This window comes from Martes martes (assembly GCF_963455335.1).
Source record: "Martes martes genome assembly, chromosome: 6".
NCBI lineage: Eukaryota > Metazoa > Chordata > Mammalia > Carnivora > Mustelidae > Martes > Martes martes.
Genome location: NC_137893.1, coordinates 7,602,824 through 7,621,797, shown reverse-complemented (window position 1 = coordinate 7,621,797; position 18,974 = coordinate 7,602,824). Strand labels below are relative to the sequence as shown.

Here is an 18,974-nt window from a genome sequence, read left to right as displayed (position 1 = left end):
TCTCTCCATTCCCACTTAATTGTTTTTCAGATCTTTTCTATTTTGTTTTCCTGGCCAACAATTCCCCTATGTGTTTTGGTTTGATACCATTGTAGAGAAAGAAATAAAATAAAGAAATATAAAGATGAAAACAATTCCCAGCACCCCAATAGCACTGTCCTAGGAATGCTGGGAATGGAGTGAGCTGGGAGGGTTTGGTAGGATCTGGTCCCATGGGAAGATTTTAATACAGTAGGACAACAAACTCTATTTGGCTACAGACCTAAGTTAGTAGAGTTCAAAGGGGAGTGAGGTTGAGTTCCATGGGCTCTGTGGTGCTTGGAGAAACATCTGTTCTGGACTTGTATCATCACAGCAAGGCCATGGCAAGAGTGGTCTCTCTTCTTAGTTTAAGGGAATGTCTAGTTTCTTGACTTGGAGATAAATCATCTTTTCTTTATTTTTTCTTGGTCTGCAGTAATAAAAAAAACATGGAGAGGGGATAAAGAAATTGTGAGGAGGCTGAAAACCAAAATAAAGAGGTAAGAAAAAAATGGAACAACAAATGGATGTAAACTTTGTCTAGGCACAGTATTGCAGTGTTCTGAGTGGTGATTCCTAAAAAGAAAATAGACAGAGCTTGGTGAGTAAATTATGTGATGGAACAGTTCCAAAAATGCTCCTCTGGGAATGGGACTGGCCTATGTTCCTTACTTAAAGTGGTCACTTTTCTATGTAATAAAGGATGCAGATAATGACTACATTTAATCTTATATCAGTTAAAAATGATGACTGCAAAATCTAGACACTGTTGTCATCAGTCCTTGCAAATACAATTTTTGAAATTATTCTTACCGATGCTTATTTACTTTTCAACAGTTGGGCAAGTGAAAAACCAAATTGCAAATTTTTTCAATCATCTTATCTTTATGAATATCGGGAAGTTGCAGATACTCATTATAGAAATGCTGCTTTCTTCATCCTGCTGTTCCCAGTCGTGCCCTTTGGACAAGCTCTGCCTGATCATAGTATTCAAATCTGGAGTGGGGCTGCTCCCATGTTCCCCAGATCCTCACAAAATTCTCCCCATGTGGGGGTGCTTAGTCCTGTCTCAGCTTCTGGGGCAGTCTGAGACAGGGAGTATAGCAGAAGCCCACCCAAATCCCCTGGCAATGCTGGGGTTCTCTCAGGCTCCAGTTAGAGGGGCCCAAGGAAGTTGGTGGTTCTCCCAGGGTCTCTATGTCAACAACAGTAACAACAAAAACAACAGCAGCAACAACAGAAACAACAATTACAACAGGAAGACCAGCAACAACAGAAATAATGCCAGAAACAGGAACAGCAGCAGTAACAATAGTAACAACAGTGACAATAGCAGCAGCAATAGTAACAATGGCAACAACAGCAGCAACAATAGTAACCACAACAATAGGAAAAACAACAGCAACAATAGTAATAATAACAGGAACCACACCAGCAACAATAGTGACAACAACAGGAACCACAGCAGCAGCAACAGTAACAACAGCAGCAGCAACAACATCAATAGTAACAATAGCAACAATAACAGCAACAATAGGAACAATGACAGCAGCAGCAATAGTAACCACAGCAACAATAGCAGCAATAATAGTAACAACAGGAAAAACAGCAATGATAGTAACAACAGCAACAACAGGAATAATAGCAACAACAACAGCAGCAACAATACCAGCAGCAGTAACAATAGTAAGAACAGCAGCAACAACAGCAATAATAGCAACAACAAGAATAGCAGCAACAGTAACAACAGCAACACCACCAGCAGCAACAGTAACAACAGCAACAATAGTAGCAGTCATAATAACAACAGCAACAATAGCAGTCATAGTAACAATACCAACAACAGCAACAGCAGCAGTCACAGCAACAACAGCAACAATAGCAGCAACAACAGCAACAATAGCAGCAACAACAGCAACAATAGCAGCAGCAACCATGGTAACCACCACCACAACAACAGGAACAGCGACAGCAAGAGCAGCAGCAGCAACAGTAACAACAATAGCAAAAACAGTAACAATAGCAACAGCAACAATAGTAACCATAGCAACAGCAATATGAGCAATGACTGTCACCACAGCAACAACAGGAGCAGCAGCAGCAGCAACAGTAGTAACCATAGCAACAACCATAGCAGCAACAATAGTAACAAGAACAATAAAAACAGAAACGATGGCATCAATAATAGTAATAACAGGAACCATGGCAGCAACAATAGTGACAACAAAAGGAACCACAGCAGCAGCAACAGTAACAATAGCAACAATAATAGCAACAATAGGAACAATGACAGTAGCAACAACAGTAAACAGAGCAACAACAGCAGCAATAATAGTAACAACAAGAACAACAGCAACAACAGGAACAACAGTAATGATAGTAACAACAACAACAACAGGAATAATGGCAGCAGTAATAGTAATAACAGGAAACATGGCGGAAATAATAGTAACCATAGCAACAACAGCAGCAACAACACCAGCAGCAGGAGCAATAGTAACAACAGCAGCAACTCCAGCAACACCAGCAGCAGCAACAGTAACAGCAGCAGCAACATTAATAACAGCAACAACAGCAGCAGCCATAATAACAATAGCAACAACAGCAACAACAGCAGTCATAGTAACAATAGCAACAACAGCAACAAAAGGAACAACAGCAGCAGCAGCAGTCATAGTAACAGTAACAACAGCAGCAGTCATAACAACAACAATAGCAGCAACAACAGCGACAATAGCAGCAACAACAGCAACAACCACAGTAACCACAGCAACAACAGGAATAGCAGCAGTAAGAACAGCAGAAGCAACAGTAACAATAATAACAGCAGCAGCAATAATAGCAACAGCAACAATAGTAACCATAGCAACAACCATAGCAGCAACATTAGTAATAAGAACAACAACAATAGGAACAATGGCATCAATAATAGTCATAACAGGAACAACAGCAATGACAGCAGCGACAAAAGGAACAACAGCAGCAGCCGTAGCAGCAATAGTAACAACAGCAACAACAGGAACAGTAACAATAGCAGCAGCAACTGTAACAACAATATCAACAATAGCAGCAGTCATAATAACAACAGCAACTACAGCAGCACAGCACAGATCTTCATAAAAGTATCTAGATCACACCAAGAAGAGGCATATAAACCAACAGCAGGGATAATCTTGGTGGCATCTCCCAAACCGGATGAACCAGCCTGATGGGAAGCCTTTTACAAGTAGACATGTCTGTGTCTCTCACGGAGCCACACTTCCCTATCTCAAAACCATTCAGAATATGTTTTAAAATTTGATTTCCACTCAGTTGTATAGGGACAAAATCACCTGTTTTACAAAGCAGCTATGGAAACTTCCGTGAATAACAGGACATTTCCAAAGAGCCAGGCACTTTCCATGCATGTATCTCATTACAAAAATCCAATGAGTAGAAACTGTTGTCCTCATTTACAGATGAAGAAATCAAGGCTTGGAAGAGTTAAGGCCACATGATGGGAAATGTCAGGACCTGGCCTAACAGATTACAGCCCAGGCTCCTCCTCACAACACATTACCGCCTTCCCAGCTTGGAGCTGCTGCACAAGCCTGGAGAGCCCACGATTAGAGATTCTGTGGAAGGAGCTCAGCATTTAGTCCACAGCTATATGGGGAGCACCTGGTCTGTGCTGTGGGGTACAGGCTGTGTCCAAAGGGAGGCTCGTGTGCATGGGAAGGTTCACTGAGATAGAGATATGGGGGGCCGGGGGTCAGTTGGTCTAGATCAAGGATCTCAAGCTCAAATGTCTGCATGCACCAGGCAGAAATAATAATAAATGTGCTAGGCACAAGATAGCAGGGAATGTGGCTCTGTGCCTTCTCCAACAGGCATGCCCTTCCAAGCCTCCTGCCAACCCTGCAGCTCCTGCAAACTACCAGCAAGAGGAAATGCCTGCTCTGGGTCACCAAATCCTTGGAATTTTTTTTCTTTAACAGATCCTGGAAATCCAGCTTATGTGGAATTTCCCACTTTAAAAATACCATGTGGGTCAAGCAAAGCCCTTGAGGCCCTGATGTCTTGTGGGTCACCAGTGTGTGACCTCTGGCTGAGCTCAAAGGCCTTTTGTAATGTTGAGCTCCTAGCTCTAGGAAAAGCCTTAGACCACAGCTATTCTTTGCGGCGCCATCTGCATGGGTGCCGAGTGTGATAAATGGGAACATTGTGTAGAACGGATAAAATTCAGTTCAGCACATGGTCCCAATAAGCCAGAACTGGAGTACAATTAAAATGAGTAAAAACATCTAATCATACTGCATAAAGAAATTGTGGGCAGTGTGTCCTATGTTTCTCTTCATTAGACTTTCTTAAGTTTAATTTTTGAATAGGTTCCTATGGTTCAAAATTCAGAAAGTAGAAAAAGGTATACACTGGAAATCCTTCCCACCTGTGTTCTACAGCCACTGAACCCACAGACAGCCAACGTTCTGGTTCTTGCATATTCTTCCAAAGACACAGGTAAAGATACAGGTAAGTATATATAGTTAACAAGTAGTTGCCATACCCAGCATGGAGGCCAATGTGGGGCTTGAACTCAGGACCCCAAGATCAAGATCTGAACTGAGATTGAGTCAGATGCTTAACGGACTGAGCCACCCAGGTGTCCCCCCTTTTTTAAATTAGTAATGTGTCTTAGGGGACTTTCCTATCAGTGTGTATAAAGCTGCCTTCTTCTTTTTAATGGCTGTATAGTATTTTACTGAATGACATACCATAATTTATATAACTGGTCTCCTAATCAACGTGCATTTAGGTTGTTTCCAATCTCTTGTTACATAAAAAAATTGTCTTAAATGGTAATCCTGTACATATGTCATTTTGTACATGTAAATTCCTGGAAGTGTGGAATTGCTAGGTAAAAAGAAACACAGGGCACCTGGGTGGCTCAGTTGGTTAAGCATCTGCCTTTGGCTCAGGTCATGATCCTGGGGTCCTGGGATCAAGCCTTGCATCAGGCTCCCAGCTCAGGAGGGGGTCTGCTTCTCCCTCTCCCTCTGCAGCTCTCCCTGCTTGTGCTCTTTCTCTCTCTCTCTCAAATACATAAATAAAAATCTTAAAAAAAGAAATACACATTTTTGATACTTTTGTCATATTGCCATCATAGAGATTTCAGCTGTGTATTCCCACGGGCAATGTAGGACACTGTTTCCTTACATTCTTCCCCAACACAATGTTACCAAGTGGTTTGGTCTTCACCAATCTAAGTTGTGAGGGGTGGTGTTCAGTCGTATTCCTCTCGCTATGTAGGAAGTGAGCACATTTTCATATCTTTAAGAGCTGCTTTTATTTTCCTTCCACTGAATTATGTGTTCAAATCCTTAACCTGTTTTTTCTTTTGTGTGGTTCTCTTATGGATGTGTTAGAGTTCCTTATATATTAAGAAAATTAGTCCCTTATAGAGGAGTAAATATTTTCTCCACGTTTGTTATTATTATTTATTTTTTTAAGCTTCTGTTAGTTTTTCAATGCAGAATTCTTTGTTTTTATAAAAGCAAACTTATAGATCTTTTAAAAAATGAGTCCTGGATTTTTTTTTTTTTTTTTTTTTTTTTGCTGTACTTACAGAGAGACCTTCCTCACTATGAAAGCATGAGTATTTTTCTATGGTATGTTCATTATTTTACTGTTTCTTTGTGTTTTCCAGTCTTTGATCTCATATGACTTGATCTCAATGGATGGTATGAGGTATAAATTCAACCTCAGATGTTTTTCCAACTGGCTACAGAGTTGGCCCAGATGTGTATGGAGGAATTTGAGCTCCCTACCTCTGCATGTTTTCTGCTTCGTCAATAGTCTCAGGCAAAGCCTTCCCTTTGGTCTCCGGGAGCAGCAACACTAGTCCCCCAGCAACCAAGCCAATCACCGCTGGAAGCCAAACAGACACAAACCACATTAAGAATAAATACATGCAGGCTTTATAATCGGAACTTCTTAAAAAAATTACTACTTCTTAAAAAAATTTTGCGTGTGTGATTTTCTATACTTACAGATTTCTTTTTTTAATCTCTGACTGTCCTGTAAATATTTTGCTGATTCTAAGCTCTGTTGGATTATAATTCCTTATAGGGAGATGGAATACTCAACATTTCGAGTCAAGGTTATTCTAGGCTAGAGAACATTGCCATAATATGAAGATGCATTGGAGTTAGAAAATAACTCAGAAAAAAAAAATCAACTCTAAGGAAAGGAAGAGCATAACCCTGCCAAAATAAAGCACTTAGTAATGAGAATAAGTCAGAAACTTGGAGCACAACGAGAACCCAGAAGTCATGAATCACATATCACTGCATCATGGCTTTTAAAAAGCATAGCCAGGCCTACACTTTTAGTCCTGTTTCGGGTGTTCGAGAAATTCCTTTTGTTCCTTTTTCCTTTGTCAGCAGCTGTAATGTTTTTGCACATGCTGGGGAGTCACAGTAAACATTTGAGTGTTTATGTGTCTTTAAATTCCCATTAACATTTTGGGATTTTAAGCCTATGTTTTATGTTTTGTGGTAACAGAATGCAGGAAGTAGATGTGGAGCTTTCACTGGTTTTGGAGTTCCAAAAAAATGCACACTGGCTTCTGTTTTTATGTCTTTACAGAATGACAGGAATTGAGGCCACAGAGAGCAGTTTAGGACTCTGGCTGGAGCTCTGGGTGTCTGGCACCCAGTTCTGAGCCCCCACTCACTGGTCTCAGAGCCCTGGGAAATTTGGCACCAGACTTGTGGCCATAAAGTGGGGTGATATTCCCACCTCACACACTTGTACTGAGACTGAAATGTATTCCTGCTTGTTACATGGCAGAGCTTGCCACAGAGTTATGAATGAAGTAGCCACCTTCAGAGTTTCTCCAAACATGTAAAGATTCATTTGGTTGTAACTTGTGCAAATTATACACGTATTTGCTGGCTTTGATTCTCTGCAGTGAGTGAATTAGGAAGAGAATATATAATAGATTAATCAAATGATCATCTCCTTAGCTTTTTATATTTGCAAAGATAAGCCTCATTAACCAGGGTATTTCTTTTTTTTTAATTAATTAAATTTAATTTTTCAGTGTTCCAAGATTCATTGTTTATGCACTGTACCCAGTGCTCCATGCAATACGTGCCCTCCTTAATACCCACCATCAGGTTCACCCCCACCTCTCTCCCCTCCAAAACCCTCAGTTTGTTTCTCAGAGTCCATAGTCTCTCATGGTTCATCTCCCCCTCCGATTTCCCCCAACTCACTTCTCTCCTTCTCCTAGTGTTCTCCATGTTATTCCTTATGCTCTACAAGTAAGTGAAATCATATGATAATTGACTTTCTGTGCTTGACTCATTTCACTCAGCAGTATCTCCTCCAGTCCCATCCATGTTGATACAAAAGTTGAGTATTCATCCTTTCTGATGGAGGCATAATACCCCGTAGTATATATGGACCATATCTTCTTTATCCATTCGTTCTTTGAAGGGTACCTTGGTTCTTTCCACAGTTTGGCGACTGTGGCCATTGCTGCTATGAACATTGGGGTACACATGGCCCTTCTTCTCACTACATCTGTATCTTTGGGGTATATACCCATAGTGCAATTGCAGGTTCATAGGGTAGCTCTCTATTTAATTTCTTAAGGAATCTCCATACTGTTTTCCAAAGTGGCTGAATCATCTTGCATTCCCACCAACAGTGTAAGAGGGTTCCCCTTTCTCCACATCCTCTCCAACACTGTTGTTTACTGTCCTGTTAATTTTGGCTATTCTAATTGGTATAGAGTGGTATCTTAGTGTGGTTTTGATTTGAATATCCTTGATGGCTAATGATGATAAACATTTTTTCATGTGTCTGTTACCCATTTGTATGTCTTTTTTGGAGAAGTGTCTGTTCATGTCTTCTGCCCATTTTTTAATATGATTATCTGTTTTTTGAGTGTTGAGTTTGAGGAGTTCTTTTTATAGATCTTGGATATCAGTCAGCCCTTTGTCTCTACTGTCATTTGTGAATATCTTCTCCCATTCCGTGGGTTGCTTCTTTGTTTTGTTGACTGTTTCCTTTGCTGTGCAGAAGCTTTTGATCTTGATGAAGTCCCAAAAGTTCATTTTCGCTTTTGATTCCTTTGCCTTTGGAGACATATCTTGAAAGAAGTTGCTGTGGCCAATGTCGAAGAGGTTACTGCCTATGTTCTCCTCCAGGATTTTGATAGATTCCTTCCTTACATTGAGGTCTTTTATTCATTTTGAGTTTATCTTTGTGTATGGTGTGAGAGAATAGTCAAGTTTTATTCTTCTATACATAGCTGTCCAATTTTCCCAGCACCATTTATTGAAGAGACTGTCTTTTTTCCATCGGATATTTTTTCTTGCTTTGTTGAAGATTATTTGACCATAGAGTTGCAGTCCATATCTGGGCTCTCTACTCTGTTCCACTGGTCTATGTGTCTGTTTTTGTGCTAGTACCATGCTGTCTTGGTGATCACAGCTTTGTAGTAAAGCTTGAAATCAGGCAACATGATACTCCCAGCTTTGTTTTTCTTATCAACATTTTCCAGTGCTCTTTCAAGTGTTCATTTCTTGCTTTTCAGGCTCTAGATAATTGCTTCTGGTTATTTCAAGACCACAGTCAGTACGTCATTATTGCATGCCAAAGAATGGAAAAGGAGTAAACATGGGAAAGTATTTGTTTTATTTCCTGCTAGCTGCTCAGATTGGTGAGAAAAGAAGACAGAACTACAAGCATTGATAAAAGTGGACGTCGACTTTGAGTTTATTTGAAAGGGTGAAATAGAGTTAAAATCCTTGATCTTTTCCAGGGGAAGGTGAATGCCAAGGGAGGTTCCACAGAGGCTCATCTAGGTCTGGACTTGGCATTGCATTGTTAAATGGTCCTTGGAGAAACGTGAAGTCTGTTCTCCACCTAGAAATGTCTCACTGACCCATAGGTCACTCACTGCTCACCTAAGGGAGTGGCCAAGATTGGGGCACCTCCACCCTCCTCCTTGGAAGGAAGGCATCCAGAAAGTGTGGTATTTTCCCAAGATGGAAAGAAGGCTCTTCACAGGTCCACCAGCCAGTGTTGGGAGAGGAAGATGGCCAGGGTCATGCTTATGCCAGGATAAAGAGCTTATGTTCTATCAACTTTGTCCATCTTGCTGTTATTAAGTCATAGCCTAGAGGAATTCACTCAGTCTGTTTTGAGGGTGAGTTTTATCAGCAGTGTGGAACATTTATTTGCTGGCACATCTACAGCAGTGGAAAATTTCTCCCTCACAAATCCCTTGAGAAGAGGAATGAGCAGAGGTACTTGTGGGTGACCAATGCATGGCATTAGGAGAAAAGCCATCTGGGGGTGCCCCCGGTGTGCAGAGTGTCTTGTCTTTCCTCCCCTCAAATTAAGTGAGGGTTGAGGAAAACTTCATGTCTGTTTAGACCCACTCCCAGTGGGTCTAAAAGAAGGCTGAGCTGGGTGCGTTGAAGCCTTCTGGCTAGCTCGAGGTGGCAAATGCTGTGTGTGTGAGACTCTGGACACCCCTTTGCACCCCTCTGTGTGGCACACGGTGAGGGTCTGTCCCATTGTCCACAGCTATGGCAAAAGAATGGACATGAATGAATGGGAGTGTCCACGATTCCCAGACACCTTCCACAGTCTGTAGATGTCATGTTCAACATTGGCCTCTGCATGTTAATTGCTGATAGTTAGATTTGTCCCTGTCACTGTCCAAGCTGCAGGCTGGGCAGTGAGGGGAGAGGGAGGGCTCCGCACTGGTACATTCCTTCAAGGTTGGAGGGAAGGGCTGTGCCAATCCTCCTTAAATCTAATTGCCCAAGGGATTTGGGGAAGGGGTGCCCAACACCAACACAGGTGTGCAGTGATGCTGATGCATTTCCTTAATTGTGGTCTTTCAAAACCGCCTGGGTTTTAACCACTTTTTGTTGAAGTAATGAAGTGAAAAGTTTTGTATTTTCCCATGTTTGGCCATAAAGGAGGCAGAAAAAGTGAGCTCTGTGACAAAGAGACTCAAGCAGGGGTGGAAATCAGTGAGGAGAGAGTTAAGGGTGTTCTTCAGGCAAACAGCTTTCCACCTCACTCCTTCTTGAACTTTGTGTCGCTGAGGCTGGGAGTCCTAGTAGTTCCCATACTTGAGTCTTAGTAGGCACCAATAGTATTACCTATGCTATTACTAACACTGAGAGAAGTACTAATTACTATTACTGGCATTCAGTAGTTGTCAGGAGGCGTGATACCTATTTTGAGATGGAACAATGGAGGGCCCTAGAAAAATGGGTTTTCATTTAAAGATATGTCTGAGTATTATGCCTCCATCAGAAAGGACGAATACCCAACTTTTGTAGCAACATGGACAGGACTGGAAGGGATTATGCTGAGTGAAATAAGTCAAACAGAGAAAGTCAAGTATCATATGGTTTCACTTATTGGTGGAGCATAACAAATAATATAGAGGACAAGGGTAGATGGAGAGGAGAAGGGAGTTGAGGGAAATTGGAAGGGGAGGTGAACCATGAGAGACTATGGACTCTGAAAAACAACCTGAGGGTTTTGAAGGGGTGGGGTGGGAGGGTGGGGGAACCAGGTGGTGGGTATTAGGGAGGGCACAGATTGCATGGAGCACTGGGTGTGGTGAAAAAACAATGAATACTATTACGCTGAAAATAAATAAAAAATTTAATTAAAAAAAAAAGATATGTCTGAGGATTTCTCACCAAAAACCACCAGCGGGAGCTCATGCCAGACATCAGTGAGCCGGTAGACCAGGAACGGTGTGACGATGCCACCGATGTCACACATGGAGGAACAGACAAGGACACCCAGATTCCTGAAATGCAGGAAGCTGATTCAATTTCCAGCTTCTACCATAGAGTACTTATTCCCACTCCACCCCCAAATAAATCCTCCCAAATCGCTAAAATGTCTGCGAACTGAAAAAATGGTGTTCACCTTGTTTTCAACACACATAGATGGTGCATGATTCATAATTCCACTCATATTCTGTTGTACTTGTTTTATATTAGTCTTTTTTGAAGATTTTTAATGAGGGGAGCATTTTTCACTTTTTACTTTGGTCATCTGGCTTCCCTGCACTATTCTATGGTCCTGTTCTTAATGTTTTCTTTTCTTCCTTTTTAAAAAAATTTATTTATTTGAGAAAGAGTGAGCTGGAGAGAGTGAGGGCCCAAGGGAGAGGGAGAAGCAAACTCCCTGCTGAGCAGGGAACCTGATGTGGGGCTCGATCCCAGGACCCTGGGATCATGACCTGAGGCAAAGGCAGACACTTAACCTACTGTGCCACCCAGGCGCTCTTGTTTGTGCTGTTTCTGATCACGATTGCCCATGGCCATTTGGTAATCCTTCTCTTGAAACCAGTATCTTCTGTTCTCACTACACAGTGACTGTATTTGACCCTACGCTGTAGCCGTAAGATGTGCTCTGGCTACTGCCTTTAAATGGTCTTACCCTCTCTCGCCCTGTGGTTTGTTTTGGTTTTTGGTTTTTCCTGCCCTGTGTTTTGAAAAGCAAGGTGCCATCTGCTGGCACTTGTAGTTCTAGCCCATAAGCCAACATCCCACCCACCTTCTTCCTGTTGAGGAAGTTGTGCTCACCTGATGAACGTGGGGTAAAGCTCTGCATTGACCAGGCAAACCATTTCGAAGGCCATTGTAATCCCCATTCTACCCAAACACGCAACGGTAACTCTTAGCCAATGGAGATCTGAAGGGCAAAAATGCACCAATTACACACATTGTACACAATCCCTGGTCTGCAAACAGTGCTCCAGATGGGAGAGTCCACATTCCAGAATGGGATGAGAATGCAATATTCTTCTTCTCTAAACTCAAGACTTTTTTTTTTTTTTCATTGCACCTTTCAAGATTTCTTTTTTTTTTATTTTTAAAGATTTTATTTATTTATTTGATAGACAGAGATCACAAGTAGGCAGAGAGGCAGGCACAGAGAGAGGAAGGGAAGCAGGCTCCCTGCTGAGTAGAGAGCCTGATCCTGGGCTCTATCCCAGGACCCTGGGATCATGACCTGAGCCAAAGGCAGAAGCTTTAACCCACTGAGCCACCCAGGTGCCCCCTTTCAAGATTTCTTATGCCCATTTTTTTTTTTTTAAATCATCATCTTTACAACACAGGACTTTTGAGCAAAATTTCCCATCTCTGTTAGTTGTAACCTTGGACAAGATTCTAACACTCCATTTAGACCTCAGTCATTAATGACAACTGGATTATACCAGTTTACAAAGCTGGGTCAACTCTAATTTATACAGGCCATCCCCCCAAAACAGCAAAATATAGGCATATTTTAAATAAATGCTAATAACTACAGGGTTCAAAGAAAGCTCCATGTTGCCAATAGGATTCTGTTGTACAGGTTTTTGCTTCTCCTCATTGAGAAAGCATTTGAAAAGGGAAGAAAGGAACTGAATAATTGTGCATTGGTTGCATTTACCTAAACTTTCTTATTTGTTCTGCAGGATGGTGCAGGGAGCTCAAGGGGAGTTACCTAAATACTATCTGGGAAATGCGGGTATAAGACTTTAAGCCTGGGCCTGTTCTACCCCAAAGCTTATGCTCTCTGTTCTGGGCCCGATCAATGGCCTATGGCATGTGTCCTCTTCATCTCTTGTTATAGCACATTAGAGAACAATCGTGATTATATTACAGCAGGCAACTATAAGGTACAATTGTTCTTAATGTTCTTAAATGTTCTTAATGTTCTTAAAATATGTTCTTAAAATATGAGTTTGCTCAGGAAAGTCCCAGATACTGTGTTCATTCTTTCCAAATTGACTTGGATGATAAATTACATCATCTTACTATCAGAAGGTTGTGACATCCCCTCTTCTTGGGGCCTTGGAAGACAAGACGCCAGCGTGGCTTGACACTTACCATCAGGGATGAAAACCGAGGCGAGACAGGCTGCCCCTGCCACCATATTTGATGCAGCCCATGGATACCGACGACCTATACGATCAATGGTGAGGATGATGATGAGGGCGGCTGGGAATTCCACCAAGGCAGAGTAGAAGAAGTCCAAGTAGATATTGCTCCCCGCAAGGCCCATGTGCATGATGAGGCCTTGGTAGAGAACAGAGCTCGTGAACCTGAGCAAAGAGGAGAAGCTCAGGTCAAGCCAAGCACCAGAAGCAAGTCATCAGAAGGGAGAGGCTTCTGGAAAAAGAAGAGTTGATCGTGGATCACCTTTCTGTGTCATCTTCTTATTGCTCTTCCCTTCATTCTACTGCTTTTACGTGATCTGGCCCACCACAGTGGCTGACAGGGTCCCCAGAACTGGGACAGGAGAAGCAATCAGGATAGCACTCCCTGGCCAAATTGAAAAGTAGGAAGAAATGTCTTTCTAAAGTGACTTAGTTGGTAAAACTGTCTCAGGTTATTAGTGGTTAATTATTTCTTTCTTTGTGGTCTTCTAATGGAACTGGGATCAAAGGGATGGACTACTTAATTCAGATTTAGGAAGTCAGAGACCCAAACGGGGTACCAAATCCCCAAATGGGTACAACCTCCCTTCTTGCTGATTTCTCCTCTAACACAATACAGATAGCATTTTGACGATGTTTTCTGGTTGTGTTTTGTTGACTGGAAGTGTTCCTTATCTATAATGACAAATAAAAGGATGCTGGGCAAGAGTCACAACTATCCAGAAAAGGAAAGAAGGGTACGAAGCCAAATTTCCTGGCTGTATTTTAAAGGTAGTATTATAAGGTTGCTAAATGAGTTCCTGAGGAGGCTTGCTTCTGGCTGTGATTCCAAATCTTCTTGTGGCCAGCATGAGTCCCGGGACACACTAAAAAGAAAGGGAGCTGCACTGAGGAAGGCTTGGTGCTGAGTGAATGGCTCACAGCTCTAGGAACAGCCTGCAGATAGCAGAAATGCTCATGCATCACCACTGGACTGTAGAGCTCGTGGATTATTCCTTGTGTTTTTTGCTCCTTCGTAAGTTTACTTCTTTCTCCAATAGACAAGAAAGGGAAAAGACCCTTTCCTTGCTAGCCCTGTGCAATAAGGAGAAGTCTATACTCATTATAGGTATAGAACCAGTAGTTCTCAGGGTGGGCTCTATATCGGACTCACCTGGAGAATGTCAAAATATTGGTGCCTAGACCCTTCCCTTGACCAATTCAATCAGTATTTTCTGGGGCCAGGGTGGGAGTTCTGGTGTTGGTATTTTATAATCTCACAGGAGATTCTAAAGCAATGCCAAGGTTGAGAACATACTTATCTATGCTTTGAGACTGTAAGCTGATTTCAAACACCTGTCTCAAAAAGTGGTATCATAAAACATGGCTATAAATGAGATCCCTTGCTGTCCACTATCCATACTTGTACTGGATCTAGGCTGTGTGACAGCGCTCTCTTTGTTCCTCCCCTAATGTGGATGGCAGGGATTTAAAATTTAAAAAAAAAAAAAAAGAAAGAAAGTGGAGGGATTTTAAAGTAAAAAATTTTCCTTACCAGTTGTACATCAAGATCAAAGTATGTTTCCTTATCTGAGGGGTTCTGACCAAGTCAAGAAATGAAGGATTCAGCTTCTCGTCAACTTCCTCATCAGGTCTGAGACTCTAGGATAAAAACAGCAGGAACAGCTTTGTGTGGTGAAAGACGGTGACCCTGGGTAAGACGGGGAATCATGACAGTACCTGCTTGACACCTGCTGAGGGTTTCTAATGACCCTTTCACACTTACTAGCTCATTTAACCTTGGCTATCCTGGAAGTTCATTTCCATCTTTTTTACCCCCTTCCAGAGAAGGGGAAGCTAGGCTAGGGGGAGTTAGGTCACTCATGCGCATAGGTCCAGCAGCACTGGTCAAGCACAAGGGGGCAGAACGAAGCCCAGCTCAGGGGTCCTGAGGGCTGATGGCACTGGACAGGCTCTTTGTCGGACCAGGAGGCTCTGCTCCGGGACCTTGGCACTCAAAGCAGCTCCTTATCGCCTAGAGCTTGTTAGAATGAAAGACCTGGGGCACCTGTCCAGACATGCTGAACCACTCTGCATTTCTGCAAGGTCCCCAGGGGCATCCTGTGCACAGATATTAATAAAAGTTTGAGAAGCCCTGTGCTGTAAGAAAACAGTAGGTGGTGGAGTTGAGATTCAATCTCCAGGGTTCGGGAAGCAAACCTTTGCGAAAACCACTTCTTCCTACAGCAACATGGGTGTGGGGGGGGCGGGGCTCTGCAAGCCTGAGGAGTGAGGGCAAGAACGTTCAGCGGACTCCCAGTGCTCATGTGAATGAACTCTGCACGTTGGCCAGACAGTGATTCACGCGTGCTTTAGTCCCTGACCAATTTCTGAAAGGATCTAAAACTTAAGAATCAGGGCTATGCTGGTCATCCAGGGTAAAGAGGATCTGCCCAACTACCCAGAAACTGGAGAGGAAGTTAAAAAAAGGGGGGGGCTCCAATGCTCACTCTAAAGTCATGAAAATCATAAACGCTTACAGGTAACCTATCTTAGCTCCTGGCACAGAGACGATTACTCTTACTTTGATGGGGTTTTCTAATCAGCTTGATTTTCACTTTTCCAGCCCCTGTTGGATCAAAAGGCTTTAGCTAAAGATGATGAGGTCTTCCAAAGGCAAAAATATGAAACATGGAGAAAATGGACGGATATGATATGATATGTTTTATGTGATATGTTTTATTTCAGAAGGCAGGAGACTGCTCAGAACATTCTGGGGCAAGTTTCTATCAAAAATGCTAAAAATTCTAAGAAATGATTTCTTTCTGAAGACTCTTCCCTCCAGGAAAGAGCCCCCTCCCTGAGCATGCCAATGAACACCGGGGAAGGAAGACACGGGGTACCTGAGTACCAGTGACCCCACAGCCTTGGGCGGCACACAATAGAAGCTTCTCATTTGTCTTTAAGTGATTTTTGGTTTCCTTTTAGTTTTATGTTTTTGATTGATTTAGAATTTTTGACCAGGAACCATGAAGCCTAGTACAACAGAACTACCCTGTTGCATATGGTGAGTCCCTTCTGTAACTCCCCACTGAGAATGCATGGCTTTCTCAGACCCTCCTGTCACTGTTCCTTGATCTGAGAGTTCAGCGGCTTGCTCACCTGAAGGGAGGCAGGCAGAGGTTTTCCATTTTTCTTTGCGATGTACTTCATGACCCTCATGGCTTTAGCACTTTTGTTCTGGGAGATCAGCCACCTTGGAGACTCAGGTATGCACCTAAAGTTTAGCACAAGTGTTATCAGTGCTGTTCAGTATGGGATGCGGGGGTCTTCCCGAGCCCCTGTCCCTGTGAGAGATCTCACACAGTGAGGTTCAGTTGGGTCTGCAAAGGAGATAAAATTGTGCGGGAGCTGCCCAGCAAAGGAGAGCAACAAAATGAGAAAGCAGCCTACTGGATGAGAGAAAATATTTATAAATCATAGATCAGGTAAGGAGTGAATATTCAAAATATACCAAGAACTCATACAACTCAATAGCAAAAAAAAAAAAAATCTGATTTAAAAATGGGCAGAGGAGGAACGCCTGGGTGGCTCAGTGGGTTAGGCCGCTGCCTTCAGCTCAGGTCATGATCCCAGGGTCCTGGGATCGAGTCCAGCATCAGGATCCTTGCTCGGCAAAGAGCCTGCTTCTCTCTCCGCCTCTGCCTGCCTCTCTGACTACTTGTGTGTTCTCTCTCTCTTTCTGACAAATAAACAAACAAATAAAATCTTTAAAAAAAATGGGTAGAGGATCCTAATACACATTTTTCCAAAGAAGACATTCAGATGGCCAACAGGTACATGAGAAGATGCTCAGCATCACTCATCACCAGGGAAATACAAATTGAAACCACAATGAGATGTTACTTCACACCTCTTAGAACGGCTAGAATAAAAAAGATGAGAAATAACAAATGCTGACAAAGGTGTGGGGAAAGAGAAACGCTTACACACCACTGGTGGCAATGCAAACTGGGGCAGCCACTGGGGGTAACAGTGTGGAGGGCCCTCAGAAGATTAAAAATAGAACTACCATATGACCCAGGCATTGCACTTCTGGGCATTTATTGGAAGGACATGGAACTACTAATTCAAAAAGGTATACACACCCCTCTGTTTCTTGCAGCATTATTTACAAGAGCCAAGTCATGGAAACAACCTAAGGGTGTATATATATATAATGGAATATTATTCAGCCATATAAAAGAACGATGTGTTACCATCTGTGACAACATGGGTGGGCCTATAGGGTATTTTGCTAAGTGTGTAAGTCAGAGAAAGACAAATACCATAAGATCTCACTTATACGCTGAATCTAAAACAAACAAAGTTTATAGATACAGGGAACAAATTAGTGGTTGTTGGGGGGGGGAGGTGGACAAAATGGGTGAAGGGGTCAAAAGGCACAAACTTCCAGTTACAAAACAAGTAAGTCCTAAGGATATAATGTATAGCATGGCGACTATAGTTAATAACACAATATTGCATGGGGCACTTGGGTGCCTCAGTCAGTTGGGCATCTGCTTTTAACTCAGGTCATGATCCCGGGGTCCTGGGATTAAGCCCCACATCAGGCTCCCTACTCAGCGGGGAGGGGTTGTAGTATGTGGGTTTTTCCATCTTCACCTGCTGACTTCTACTCAGCCTTGTACAGGAACCTTGCAGGTCCCCTCTTCAGAGAGTTCCCAGTGGGACTCTGCAAAGCGGAAGTCAACTGAATATCCACCCAGCCCTGTGCTAGAGGGAGAAGTAGGTTGGCTTGGCTAGGGCTTGGCATGTGCTGCGAGGTGACAGCTGGGGGGCAGGGGTGCAGGTGGAAGGATGCAGTTCCGTTTTGGGGGAAAGCAAGTATTTGCTTTATATCTATTATTCTGAGAGCTGATTTCTCAAAGGAAGGAGGTAAGAGTTTGAGGCAAACTGGTGGATCTGGCCAGACAGAGAATCCCTGTAGCTCCTTGAGCAGGATGCTAGCCGCTTGGATCTGTGTTTGGAGAGCGCTCTTGGAACAGAGAGATGGGGCTTAAGGGAACTCGGGATGGAAGTTTGTGGGAGTGCAATGGAGGCAGGAATCAATACAACTGATTAAGACTTGACATTAGGAACGGAAATGTGGTGAGCTCAGCCACAATCAATTCACAGCTCACAGAACACATCCTTTCTGTTGTAACACCATAGTGTAAATTTTCTAGATCACATTTGGTGCACAGGTTCAGCCCAGTCACCCACACCTCAGGAAGCAGAGTCAGTTCAGCCCTTTGTTGCATGAGCTGAAGGGCCAAGAAGGTGAAAGACTTGGGAACCAGGTCAGAGAAGACAGGAACCATAAATGGCTAGCCATTTATGTCTAGTCTGGGTGGACTCTCAGAGGCATATCCAAGATAGTCCAAGAACTGCCTGGGAGAATAGAAATGACTTTTTTTGAAGCTCTAAGCAAAGAATTTGGAGCTCTGGGTCCATTTTCTGGGAATGTAACTTCTGGCTCAAAGAGAAGTCTCTGGAACATGAGCTTTGGGTTCTATAGTAAAGTGGCTTGCTTGATGATGAAGTAGGAGTTAGCCATAATAGTGCCCAAGCAGAGGGTGAATAATCATCTGCTGGGGGCGTGGCTATGGGGCTCTGGCCCTGGACAGGAAACTGAGCCAGAGGGCCCCTAATGTTACCTGCCCTCTGATAGCTGACAGCCTACTGGGACAGACAAACAAGTCTCTCAATGTCAAGTGAAGAGCGGATTCCCAACAAGCAGTAAGACATGAGGGTTACCTCTGTGTGTGTAATGTCACTGGGCAAGGGACAGGAGCCCCACCTGGGCAGCCTGATTAAGGCCAGTCTTCGAGGAGTCCCTTCTCTGGTGACTGCCACATCCCCTCTGCCCCCATATCTCCTCCCTTCTCATCATGGCAACCCCCCACCCCCGCCTTCTTCTGTCCTGGCTCCTCAGCGAGGCTTTCAGGATTTGGCGTTTTCTCATGATCTA

General features: G+C 43.1%; 1 protein-coding gene across 1 annotated transcript in view; it reads right to left on the bottom strand.

Annotated features, from left to right (window-relative positions):
• Nucleotides 1–384: 384 nt before the first annotated feature.
• The window catches only part of SLC22A2 (solute carrier family 22 member 2), a gene marked incomplete at both ends in the record, with an annotated part of 30,440 nt that continues 11,850 nt past the window's right edge, over nucleotides 385–18,974 (bottom strand). The window contains 7 exons of the mRNA XM_080806396.1: nucleotides 385–451; nucleotides 5,826–5,925; nucleotides 10,743–10,855; nucleotides 11,640–11,748; nucleotides 12,933–13,147; nucleotides 14,517–14,623; nucleotides 16,124–16,238. Of these exons, the coding sequence (XP_080662522.1) occupies nucleotides 385–451; nucleotides 5,826–5,925; nucleotides 10,743–10,855; nucleotides 11,640–11,748; nucleotides 12,933–13,147; nucleotides 14,517–14,623; nucleotides 16,124–16,238 (826 nt within the window). The remainder of the gene's footprint in view (nucleotides 452–5,825; nucleotides 5,926–10,742; nucleotides 10,856–11,639; nucleotides 11,749–12,932; nucleotides 13,148–14,516; nucleotides 14,624–16,123; nucleotides 16,239–18,974) is intronic.